General features: G+C 47.0%; 1 protein-coding gene across 3 annotated transcripts in view; it reads right to left on the minus strand.

Annotated features, from left to right (window-relative positions):
* CPSF7 (cleavage and polyadenylation specific factor 7) overlaps positions 1–13,133 on the minus strand; it is a 75,112-nt gene that overhangs the window by 11,116 nt on the left and 50,863 nt on the right. For all 3 annotated transcript variants that reach the window (XM_063944389.1, XM_063944390.1, XM_063944388.1), the window contains exons 2-4: positions 8,029–8,247; positions 7,682–7,785; positions 6,090–6,235 (exon numbers count right to left, since the gene is read on the minus strand). In XM_063944389.1, coding sequence (XP_063800459.1) covers positions 6,090–6,235; positions 7,682–7,785; positions 8,029–8,247 — 469 coding nt within the window. The remainder of the gene's footprint in view (positions 1–6,089; positions 6,236–7,681; positions 7,786–8,028; positions 8,248–13,133) is intronic.

The raw sequence follows: 13,133 nt of genomic DNA on the forward strand, positions 1-13,133 counted from the left end.
ATAGCACTTGGCCTGCTTCACTTCAAACTGGCTGCACTATGAATCTACAATCCTCTCATATGCTGGGACAACGCAAAAATAGGATTTTAATTGCCTACCGGTGAATCCTTTTCTCGTAGTCCGTATAGGATGCTGGGGTCCACATTAGTACCACGGGGTATAGACGGGTCCACTAGGAGCCATTGGCACTTTAAGAGTTTGAGAGAGTGGGCTGGCTCCTCCCTCTATGCCCCTCCTACCAGATTCAGTCTAGAAACTGTGCCCGAGGAGACGGACATACTTCGAGAGAAGGATTTAACACAGATAGTGGCTAGATTCACACCAGCTCACACATACAAGGCAAACCAAGCTAAGTAGCTTGAACTCCGCAACGGCTGAAAAACATTACTTAACCAAGTAACAAGGCATTACTTAACTAAGAAAGTCGTACTAAACCAGATAACCACTGCAGGGTAACAAAGCGCTGGCGGGCGCCCAGCATCCTCTACGGACTACGAGAAAAGGATTTACCAGTAGGTAATTAAAATCCTATTTTCTCTTACGTCCTAGAGGATGCTGGGGTCCACATTAGGACCATGGGGATGTACCAAAGCTGCCAGAACGGGAGGGAGAGCACGGAGGCTCCTGCAGAACTGACTGACCAAACTTTAGGTCCTCAGAGGCCAAAGTATCAAACTTGCAGAACTTTGCAAACGTTTTCGACCCAGACCAAGTAGCCGCTCGGCAAAGTTGTAAAGCACAGACACCCCGGGCAGCCGCCCAGGAAGAACCCACCTTACAAGTAGAGTGGGCCTTGACAGATTTTGCACACGGCAATCCTGCAGTCGAATACGCATACTGGATAGTGAACCTGATCCAGCGAGAGATCGCCTGCTTAGAAGCAGGACACCCAATTTCTTGGGATCATACAGGACAAACAGAGAATCCAATTTTCTGTGATGAGCAGTCCCCTTCACATAGATTTTCAGAGCCCTTACAACATCCAAGGACTTCAAAGTAATTGAGGAGTCAGTAGCAACTGGCACCACAATAGGTTGGTTGATATGAAAAGCCGACACAACCTTTGGAAGGAACTGCTGACATATCCGGAGCTCAGCTCAATCTTCATGGAAGATCAAGTAGGGACTTTTGCAAGACAAAGCCCCCAACGACACACGTCTAGCAGAAGCTAAGGCCAACAAAGTGACAGCCTTCCACATGAGAAACTTGACCTCAACCTCCTGTAGAGGCTCAAACCAATCCAATTGGAGGAACTGTAACATCACGTTAAGCTCCCAGGGCGCCATAGGCGGTACAAAGAGAGGCTGGATGTGCAGAACCCCTTTTAAAAAAGTCTGAACTTCAGGGAGGGCAGCCAACTATTTCTGGAAGAAAATGGATAAGACCGAAATCTGGACCTTAACGGATCCCAACCTCAGGCCCAAATCCACACCTGCTTGCAGGAAGAGGAGAAACCATCCCAGTTGAAACTCCACCGTAGGAAACTTCTTGGATTCACACCAAGATACATACTTTTTCCAAATGCGATGGTAATGTTTAGACGTTACTCCTTTCCTAGTCTGTATGAGGGTAGGAATGACTTTGTTCAGAATGCCATTCCGAGCCAATATCTGGCGTTCAACCTCCATGCCGTCAAACGTAGCCGCGGTAAGTCTTGATAAGCGAACAGCCCCTGTTGCAGAAGGACCTCGCAAAGAGGAAGAAGCCTCGGATATTCCAGCAGTAAGTCCAGAAGATCGGCGTACCAAGCTCGCCTTTGCCAGTCCGGAGGAATGAGAATTGCCTGAACCTTTCTTCTCTTTATGAGCTCTAGAATTCTTGTAATGAGTGGAAGTGGAGGGAACACATATACTGAATTCAACACCCACGGAGTTTCCAGGTCGAGAGACCCACAAGCAGTGGCGGTGGGCCACTGCTTGTGGGTCTCTCGACCTGGAACAGTACCTCCGAAGTTTCTTGTTAAGACTTGAGGCCATCATGTCTATTTGAGGCACGCCCCAATGACTGGTCACGTCCGTGAACACCTCCGGATAAGGCCTCATTATCCTGTATGGAGATCGTGTCTGCTGAGGAAGTCCGCTTCCCAGTTGTCCACTCCTGGAAGGAAGATCACTGACAGCGCCAACGCGTTCCTTTCTGCCCAGAGGAGGATTCTTGTCACCTCTGACATTGCAGCTCTACTCTTTGTTCCTCCCTGTTGGTTCATGTAGGCCACCGTCGTTACATTGTCCAACTGAACTTGAATGGCCTGATCTTGTAGATGTGCCGCCTGGAGAAGACCGTTGTACACGGCTCTTAATTCCAGAATGTTTATTCGAAGAACGGCTTCCCGAGTTGACCATCTTCCTTGGAAGATTTCTCCTTGGGTGACCGCACCCAACTTCTGACACTAATCCGTGGTTAGAAGGATCCAGTCCTGAACTCCGAACCTGCAGCCCTCCAGAAGGTGAGGCATTTGCAGCCAACAGAGGAGCGAAATCCTTGCCTTTGGTGAGAGATGTAATTGCAGGTGCATGTGCAGATGAGATCCTGACCATTTGTCTAGAAGATCCAGCTGGAAGGGTCACGCATGGAATGCCTCGTAGGAGGCATCCATCTTCCCCAGAAGGCGAATGCACTGATGAACCGATACCCGGGCAGGCTTCAAGACATCCCGGACCATTTATTGTATCACCAACGCTTTTCTCCACTGGGAGGAATACCCTTGGCACTTCCATGTCGAGGATCATCCCCAGGAAAGAATGTCCTTGTTGGTTCCAATTGTGACTTTGGAAGCCGTGATCCCTGAGCAGTCGAGTCGTGAGAGCAATGGACTGCAACAACTTCTCCCTGGACACTGCCTTTATCAGCAGATCGTTCAGGTATGGAATTATGTTCACTCCATGCTTGCGGAGAACCATCATCTCTGCCATCACCTTGGTGAACACCTACGGTGCCGCGGAGAGGCCGAATGGCAGTGCCTGGAACGGATAGTGACAGTCTAACAGTGCAAATCGAAGATAAGCCTGATGTGGCGGCCAAATCGGAATGTGGGAGGTACGCATCCTTGACATCCAGGGATAACAGAAACTCCCCCTCCTCCAGACAGGAGATCACTGCGCTCAGAGATTCCATTTTGAATTTGAACTCCCTCAGATAGGGGTTTAATGATTTCAAATTCAAAACTTGCCTGAGCGAACCATCCGGTTTCGGTACCACGAAAAGGTTCGAATAGTAACCCTTGTTGTGCATATCAGGTGGGACTGGGACAATGACCTGTGACCCTTCCAATTTTTGGATGGCTTCCAGTAGGATAGCCCTGTCTGCCAGCAAAGCTGGTAAGCCCGATTTGAAGAAACGGTGAGGCGGGAGCTCTTGGAATTCCAGCCTGTACCCAATACACAAGCCTGTACACAATATCTTGCACCCAGGAGGTCGAGGCCCGACGCCACCCAAACGTGACTGAACCTTCTGAGCCTCGCCCCCACCGGTCCTTCCTCCAGGCAGTGCAGTCCACCGTTATGCTGAGGATTTTGATGTACCAGAAGCAGGCTTCTGGTCCTGGGAGCCTGCAGTAGCGTTTTTTTGATTTTGCCCGCCCTCCTCTAAAGAAGGTGTTATGTGGTTTGCTCTTTCTTGATATAGGAGTCCGATAGGACTGTGACGTAGCTGAAGAAAAGGGTTTCTTCGTAGCAGGCGCAGCAGAAGGAAGAAAAGGTGACTTACCCGCAGTTGCCGTGGAAATCTACGCATCTAGTGCTACCCCAAATAGAGCCTGACCTGTGTAGGGTAGGATCTCCACGCCTTTCCTGGATTCAGTGTCGGCAGACCATTGGCGCAGCCAGAGTCCTCTACGAGCTGAGACAGACATGTAAGATATCCCTGCAGATATCAAGCCCAGGTCTTTCATGGATTCCACTGTAAATCCTGCAGAATCCTGTATGTTACGTAAGAACAATTCAACGTCACTTTTATCCACTGTATCCAATTCCTCAAGTAACGTGCCAGACCACTTTACTATAGCTTTAGAAATCCATGCACAGGCAATGGTAGGCAATAGTATCGCACCCCCGAAGCCGTGTATATGGATTTGAGCGTAGTGTCAAGCTTGTGATCAGCCGTTTCTTTCAACACGGCAGATCCCGGGACAGGTAAAACCACCTTCTTTGACAGTCTGGATACAGATGCGTCAACTGAGAGTGGGTTTTCCCATTTCTTTCCATCCTCCTCAGGGAAGGTGAATGCAACCAGAACTTTACTTGGGACCTGGAATTTTTTCTCTGGGTTCTCCCAGGACTTTTCAAATATAGCATTTAACTCCTTAGACACAGGAAAGGTTAGCGAGACTTTCTTATTACCCGTGAAGAAAGCCTCCTCAACCTGCTCAGGTATTGCATCAGCAATATTTAACACATCTCTAATGGCTTCAGTCATCAACTGCACCCCTTTTGCAAGAGATGCCGCCCCCATCACCGTCTACCGTGTCAGAGTCGGTATCCGTGTCATCTTGCATAATCTGGGCAAGAGCACGTTTTTGAGAGAGTGAGTGCCAGGGGGCCCTGAAGGTGCCGACCCGGACCAAACAGCCATAGAGTTCTGTAAAACCTGAGTTGCAGTTTCATTCTGTGCTACCCTAGTAGAAATCAGAGAGATCATACCCTTAATAGAGGTTAACCACTCAGGTTCTCTTATTGGAATCTGTGCTAAAACAGAGCAATCCTAATTACATGGAATGGGATCATCCTGAGAGGACATATCCTCTGCAGCATATGACAACACAGAGTGCCTGGACATGGCGCTTTGTGAGACAACAAGCACCCCCCACCCCCAAACACACAGGGAAATGTCAGACAGAGTTTCGCCCTAAGAATGCCAAAACAGACACAGAGTTTGGAGCCAACCCACACACAGCGCTTTTTAAGATAGAGGACACTCCTTACCAGTGCTAACTGTGTACCTTAATAGGTTACCCAGTCTATTAAACAGCCTCCTCCCTTTCTACAACCCCCTGGTACCGTACAAGACAGCTGGAGTTGATGTGGAGGGACAGCTCTACCCTGTCAGCGTCTCTGCATGCAGGAAAGATTGCGCTGAACGCTGCTGGATCCGCTCTGAGGAGAAGCTCCGCCCCCTTTCACGGCGCTGATTCCCGCTCTGGTTTGAATTTATACTGGCCTGAGGTATGTGCTGGCAGTGATCTGGGGTCCCTGACAGGCTTGCCGACCATTGTAGGGTGTAGGCGCTGGCTCAGGGCGCCCTGCACAGCACCGCACCAAGTACCGCTGAGCCCTGAAGCGCAGTTAGTACTGCGCTCCCTACCCTGTTGCCGCCATCTTCACACCGGCTCCCCGCTTGCCAGGGGGGCTGGTGACTACCTCGCCACGGAAGTCTTCTGGATCTGTAAGGGGGTTGGCAGCATGCTGCTGGGGTGAGCGAACGTTTGATCCCCTCAGGAGCTTAGTGTCCTGTCAGCGGAGATAGTGGCTCAGACCCCTTAGGGTGGACAATACTCCCCCCCCCCCCCCCCCTTAGTCCCACGAAGTAGGGAGGCTGTCGGCAGAAGCCTCCCTGTGCCTAAACTCTATTGAAAAAAAATAAAACTAAAGAAACTCCTATGGAGCTCCCCTACCTGTGACCAGCTCCTCCGGGCACATCTTCTAAACAGAGTCTGGTAGGAGGGGCATAGAGGGAGGAGCCAGCCCACACTCTCAAACTCTTAAAGTGCCCATGGCTCCTAGTTGACCAGTCTACACCCCATGGTACTAATGTGGAACCCAGCATCCTCTAGGACGCAAGAGAAAGTACATGTGACGTAGCGGTCCATGGTGGGTATCATTACAATGACGTTGGATACAGATCAGCTGGAACACAAAGTTAGTCATCTTGATCACTTTACTCAGACTGTTATTGCCCGTCTGGCTGAAAGGTGATGGAAGCTATTGAACCTTCCCTTATAGGCAAGCACACACAGATGGAACACAGTATGCCTTATTGACAAGTTACCAATGGTAGCAGAGTCTTGTAGTATGTTTATGAGCTCTGTAACCATTATACCCGAGGTCAAAGCTAGGGATCAGAACATATTACTGGTGGGTGCCGGGCGGTCTTACTTTTTCGTGCTAATGCCTCAAAAAAAGAGAGGTTCTGGCGGTTGGCCGGTCGAACATCAAGTTTCTCCCCATTGATCCTCTTTAGCGGCAACTGTTCCAGAACCAGATTCAGAGACGTTTCTGATGAGACCACCACCTCTGCATACCTGTGTTACAGGGACCATTAGCAATAGCGCAAACATGGTAAAACCTCACAAAACTGTATTAGTCCTGTATGAAAAGCATTTGGTAACATTCACAAACGTATATGTTGGCGTTTCCATACCTCGGACGGACTTAAGAAATATGAAATTCTGTGTGGCTTCCAGACCGAAGGGAGGGTTGGGGAAAGGATTTCCTTTGCACTCCTCAATGGCTATAGGCACTTTATTCATAGATTCCTGCTTGAGAGGATAAAGGAACATTGCTTCCCCTGTGTTCAACTGCCTTAAATGTACAACTAAACACAAAAATGAAAACACTTCAATTAAACCTCCATATTGAAGTTGGAAGCTTAAAGTCATTTAAAGTAACACACTATTTACGCCATCAGTCCTGCAATCTGAGCGCTTACTGACTGGCAGCTGTTTCCGTTCTCTCAAAGTTGGCAGGGTAATGTTTTATAATTTTATATGGTCGGTTTTAACATGAAGGGGCCTGTATCAGCCAAGGTGGAAGAAAAGAAAATAAAGGGTTGAAAATGCTAGTAAATATAAAGAAAATGAAAGGGCCCAGAGCAGTAGTGAGTATACTTCCAAGTTCTGTTTCCTTAGCAAGTGAAGAATTACCAAATCAACATGGTAACACGGCCCGGTAATGCACTACAAACTCACACTTCATCCAACCAGTGACAGAGCAGTCACTTCGGTACACAAAGTACAACAGCCGGTACCCCCTGTATTACTGTGCTTATAAGTAACTGGAAACAAACCGGGCAGAGACGCCTCATGATCAGAGATCTACTGAATACTACTTTCAATCATTAGGTAATTTCATTAATCCAGTCCAGGAAGTTATATTGAAACACTCATTGCTTTTATGGAAGGCTCATTTTATATGACAATTCTGTAATTCAGGTTAATGTTTCCCAGATTAAATAGTGAATCTAGATTGCGACGTACTCTACAGAGTGTGAGGATCGGGTAAGGTGCCTATGTTTCTCATATGGTAATACGAGTTCATATAAGCACATATATTATACACTCAGCAGATTAGAATACTTAAACCACCTACAAGTAGACATTCTTTTAAATTCCATACATGAGAGAGTCGCACTCTTTTCCCCAACTAGCTATACCAACAATACAAACGTGACCAGGAAAAAGGACTGTTCTGATATACGTCAATGGTGTCAACAAGACAAATTGGACAGACTCTACACAACTGTGTGATCTGTGGTCAACTTTCTAAAATTCAGCAGCTTACTGAAAGAGCCATTATAACAACTGCATTAGCTTGACACTGTTCTAAAGGGAGTATGTTTTGGGCCATGGACCCTTTAAAAATATTAAGGTATTGAAACTTATTTGTGAATGTTACAAAATGTACTTTTTTTATTATAATATCTCAAAACAAAATTTACTTAAATAATCCGACACCTGCCCCTTCCTCACCCTTTTGACTGGCCATTTGCTCGGTTTTCTGCAAACTTCACTTCCACGGGGTCCCGGACACCGGTAGATCGTATGACAGAGAGGAGCTGCTTATCCGTCGTCCACTGGCAAATGAAAGAGGAAATCTGTTAAAGCTTAGCGACAAACTATAACGAAACACAACTGCGCTACTGTATTGGGACTAATAACCAGGCAAGCTCTAATGATCTGTGGCTCCTTTTCTCCATGACATTGTTTCAGGGAGGGAAAGGCTGACTATTCTGTTTATGGGTATTAGCCTAAATTCTGCTTCCTCTTTACACCACTAGCTCGATGTACAGAAATAAACAGTTTGATACAGTACTCACCCATGAAAAGTTACCAATATATACAGATGCTTTTTTGCGCAAATTACTGTATGTGTACAAGATAGCTGGGGTCCTGTTGTTAGACTTGGCGGAGATAGACTGTACAGGGAAGGTCGGCTCTAGGTCATTACCCTTCCCATCACTGTGAGAGGAGCCAAGAGACGCCACTGCCAGTACATCGTCATACAGGTCCACCTGCTCCGCAGCAAATTCGGACTCCTAGGAAGAGAAAGCCGCCATTAATGACTGAAATCAAACAATCATGCAACAAACGTGGAAAATTCCATATAATAAGAATGAAGAGCATATAGTATAGGAGACTGAAGAACCAGTGTTAATTTTGTTGACAAAAAGTTTGACTCAAAGTAATAATTTTAAGGACTAAATCTAGACTAAAACAAAGCAAAAAAAATAATAGGATTTTAATTACCTACCGGTAAATCCTTTTCTCATAGTCTGCAGAGGATGCTGGGGTCCATATTAGTACCATGGGGTATAGACGGGTCTACCAGGAACCATTGGCACTTTAGGAGTTTAACAGTGTGGGCTGGCTCCTCCCTCTATGCCCCTCCTACCAGACTCGGTCTAGAAACTGTGCCCGAGGAGACGACATACTTCGAGAGAAGGAATTACACAGATAGTGGCGAGATTCCTACCAGCTCACACAACAGGCAAATCCGGCTAACATGCCGGAAAACTTAGCAACAGCTGAAACAGTAAAGAATGCAGAACTTACCTAGGAACAGGCAGTACTGAACTATAAAACCAATGCAGGAAAACGAAGCGCTGGTCGGGCGCCCAGCATCCTCTACGGACTACGAGAAAATAAGATTTTACTTACCGGTAAATCTATTTCTCGTAGTCCGTAGTGGATGCTGGGGACTCCGTAAGGACCATGGGGAATAGACGGGCTCCGCAGGAGACATGGGCACTTTAAGAAAGAATTTAGGTTCTGGTGTGCTCTGGCTCCTCCCACTATGTCCCTCCTCCAGACATCAGTTAGAGAAACTGTGCCTGGAAGAGCTGACAGTACATGGAAAGGATTTTGGAAATCCAGGGCAAGACTCATACCAGCCACACCAATCACACCGTATAACTTGTGATAAACTTACCCAGTTAACAGTATGAACAACAGAGCATCAGATCAACCCTGATGCAACTATAACATAACCCTTATTTAAGCAATAACTATATACAAGCATTGCAGAAAAAGTACGCACTTGGGACGGGCGCCCAGCATCCACTACGGACTACGAGAAATAGATTTACCGGTAAGTAAAATCTTATTTTCTCTAACGTCCTAGTGGATGCTGGGGACTCCGTAAGGACCATGGGGATTATACCAAAGCTCCCAAACGGGCGGGAGAGTGCGGATGACTCTGCAGCACCGATTGAGCAAACACAAGGTCCTCCTCAGCCAGGGTATCAAACTTGTAGAACCTTGCAACGGTGTTTGAACCTGACCAAGTAGCCGCTCGGCAAAGTTGTAATGCCGAGACCCCTCGGGCAGCCGCCCAAGAAGAGCCCACCTTCCTTGTGGAATGGGCCTTAACTGATTTAGGCAGCGGCAATCCAGCCGCAGAATGAGCCTGCTGAATCGTGTTACAGATCCAGCGAGCAATAGTCTGCTTTGAAGCAGGCGCCCCAAGCTTGTTGGAAGCATACAGGATAAACAAAGATTCTGTTTTCCTGACCCTAGCCGTTCCGGCTACATAAACCTTCAAAGCCCTGACCACATCCAGTAACTCGGAATCCTCCAAGTCAGTAGTAGCCACAGGCACCACAATAGGTTGGTTCATATGAAAGGATGAAACCACTTTCGGCAGAAATTGTGGGCGGGTCCGCAATTCTGCTCTATCCGCATAGAAAACCAGATAAGGGCTTTTTATGTGACAAAGCCGCCAATTCTGAGACATGTCTAGCCTAAGTCAAGGCCAGTAGCATGACCACCTTCCACGTGAGATATTTCAATTCCACCGACTTGAGTGGTTCAAACCAGTGTGATTTCAGGAAACTCAACACCACGTTAAAGATCCCAAGGTGCCACTGGAGGCACAAAAGGGGGCTGAATATGCAGCACTCCATTTACAAACGTCTGAACTTCAGGAAGAGAAGCCAGTTCTTTTTTTTTTTTAAATAAAGTATTTTTATTTCGAAGGGGATTAGTTTGCACATAGACATTGCATATCAGGAACATACCATACACATAATGACATGACAACATCGGGTAACATCATTCATTTTCGGCTTATTATGATAATATGTCATACGTTCATAGGTGCCTAGGTATATGTGCAATTATTTATACCAATATCTTATCTAATCCGTGTGCTCTAGTGTTCAAGAACTCTCACTATACTTAGTTTTGGTTTTTCTCCCATTTAAAACTCTTACGGACAACTTGTCCGAGTAAGTCTCCTCAAAAAAAAAAAGGGATATCAAACAGAAACCAAACACCGAAAGCTCCAAAAAAGGAAGAAACGAGAAAAACAAAACAAAAAAATAACTAGGGGGAAGAAGACACATTGGGGGATATTAGCACTCTAAATCCTACCCTGTCTAGCTGGGCGTTGAGCCATCCTCTCATACACTACCCATTGGGTGAGAGGGAAGCTTGTAGCCCTATAGAAATCATATATTAGCAATTCCAGGACTCGTTAGCAACCCTGGTGCCACTAAGTTTTAGGGTCTGGCAAGGAGTATATGGATTCCAGCCATGGAGACCAAATTCTATAAAATTTAGTGGAAGCATTATGTTTCATGTAAATGTATAGTTCCTTGAAGACTGTGTCGTTTATTAGTGCCTTAAAAGCGAGGAGTGTAGGGCCCTTGGGGGCCATCCATAGCCTCGCGATGCTCACCTTCGCCATTGCACACATGTTGCGAGCATAGAGGCCCTCTGGACTAGATACACAATCAGATCCTCCCATTCCCAGGATACAAAATTGCGGGGTAAGCATGGCCTCGTCCATCCCCGTGTTCACCAGAATCGACCCGACCCCCGACCAGAAAGCCCGCAACTTCGGGCAGTCCCAAATAAGATGCCAAAAAGTACCTGCAGTCATCCCACATTTAGGGCAGTCACCCGCACGGCCCGTCCCGAGTCTAGCCAGTCTTGCCGGGGTCATATATATTCTGTGCAAAAGGAAGTATTGTATTTGTTGAAACCTGATGGATTTGGTAACCCTGCTCGGAGTTTCCAAAGCTAGGGCCCAGTTTTCCTCATCTATGGGGCCCAAATCCTCTTCCCATTTGACACGGAGACGCGTCAAAGGGTCAGTATGCAGTTTGGCGAGTAGATAACCATAAGCATGGGAAATCATCTTAACCCGACCCAGCATACTTATAAAGGTCTTAATGGGAAATGGTATGATCTTAGGGGGGGGGAAGTGGCGAATTGGGACTGCAAAGCATGCCTGAGTTGGAGGTATCTAAAAAAATAGGAGTTAGGTAGATCAAACTCGTCTTTTAGTTGTTGGAAGGATTTAAGTGTATTAGCCGTATAGAGATGATTTATGGAAACTACTAATTTAGGGGCCCAAACCTCCCGTCCCTCGAGCGCATATAGTTCAGGGAGCCACTTAGAGTACCAGACGGGGGTGTCCGGGTCCAATCCATCAAATTTCAAAAGAATTCTTAGTGCCTGCCACACCTTCATGGCCTGATATAGAAGAGGGGGGAAGAACCGGGCCAGGCTCCCACTCAGTAACACCTGCAGGGGAGACAAACCGGGGAAGTAGCATTGTATAAATACCCAATGGAGAGAAGTGACGCCAGTATCCTGCACCCATGCACTAATATGTGTCAGCTGAGCGGCATAGTAGTACATCTGAAAGTCTGGCAAAGCCAGACCTCCGTCGCAGCGCAACCTGGTGAGCGTGTTCAGCTGTATTCTAGGACGTTTGTTAGCCCAAATTAAAGAGGAGAGGACACTATTCAGTTTTCTAAAGAAGGATGGATGAATATATACAGGGGATTGAAGAATCACATATAGAATCTTAGGTAGCAATATCATTTTCACGAGGCTGACCCTGCCAGATACAGTCAATGGAAGCTTACACCAAGTCTTAGATTTACGAGCAGCCTGTTGCATGATCGGATCAAGGTTCAAAGGTGTAAAGTCAGAGGGGTCATTGGTTACCTGAATCCCAAGATATTTAAATTTCGCCGTCCAACATAGCGGTAGGGAGACTTTAGGAACAGCAGGGGGGGGGGGGGGGGGGGGCAATCACAGGCATAATGGAGGATTTAGACCAGTTAATATGAAGGCCTGAATATTCACCGAACTCCTCAATCAATTGCAACAATATAGGCATAGACTTGGTGCAATCCTGCAAGAACAGCAGCATGTCATCAGCGTAGAGGGCAATCCTGTCCTCCCGAGGGCCAGTATGAATGCCCACTATACCCGGATGGGACCTTATTAGACAGGCTAAAGGCTCGATGGCCAGGGCAAACAGGGTTGGGGACAGAGGGCATCCCTGTCTGGTCCCGCGATACAAGCGGAACGAGGGAGATACATAGCCGTTCACCGAGATCCTGGCGGTCGGGTGTTGATAAAGTAATTTAACCCATCTTATAAAATTAGGTCCGAATCCCATACATGTCATGACTTCCCATAGATAGGACCACTCAATACTGTCAAATGCCTTAGCGGCATCCAGTGAGACCACTACCGAGTCGGAGGGAAAGTCATGCGGGACTTGTAAAATGGTATATAATCTACGTAGGTTAATAGAAGTGGACATCCCTGGCATAAAGCCAGTCTGGTCGGAGTGGATAATGGAGGTGATTACTGTGTTAAGTCGAACAGCTAAAATCTTGGCCAGGATCTTAGCGTCGGTGGGAATCAATGATATCGGTCTATAGGATTCTGGGGATTTAGGGTCCTTTCCGGGCTTCGGGATTACTATAATAACCACCTCCGCCATAGAGGGGGGAAGTTGATCATTAACAAAAATATCTGAATATAGGGCGTGAAGCCGAGGACCAAAGAAATCAATGTGGGTCTTGTATACCTCTGAGGGGATGCCATCATAGCCCGGTGCCTTGCCGTTGGGAGACAAGCCAATAGCTGCTGTTACCTCATCCAGAGTCAGGGGTGC

Source organism: Pseudophryne corroboree, chromosome 11, assembly GCF_028390025.1.
Source record: "Pseudophryne corroboree isolate aPseCor3 chromosome 11, aPseCor3.hap2, whole genome shotgun sequence".
In the NCBI taxonomy this organism is placed as follows: Eukaryota; Metazoa; Chordata; class Amphibia; order Anura; family Myobatrachidae; genus Pseudophryne; species Pseudophryne corroboree.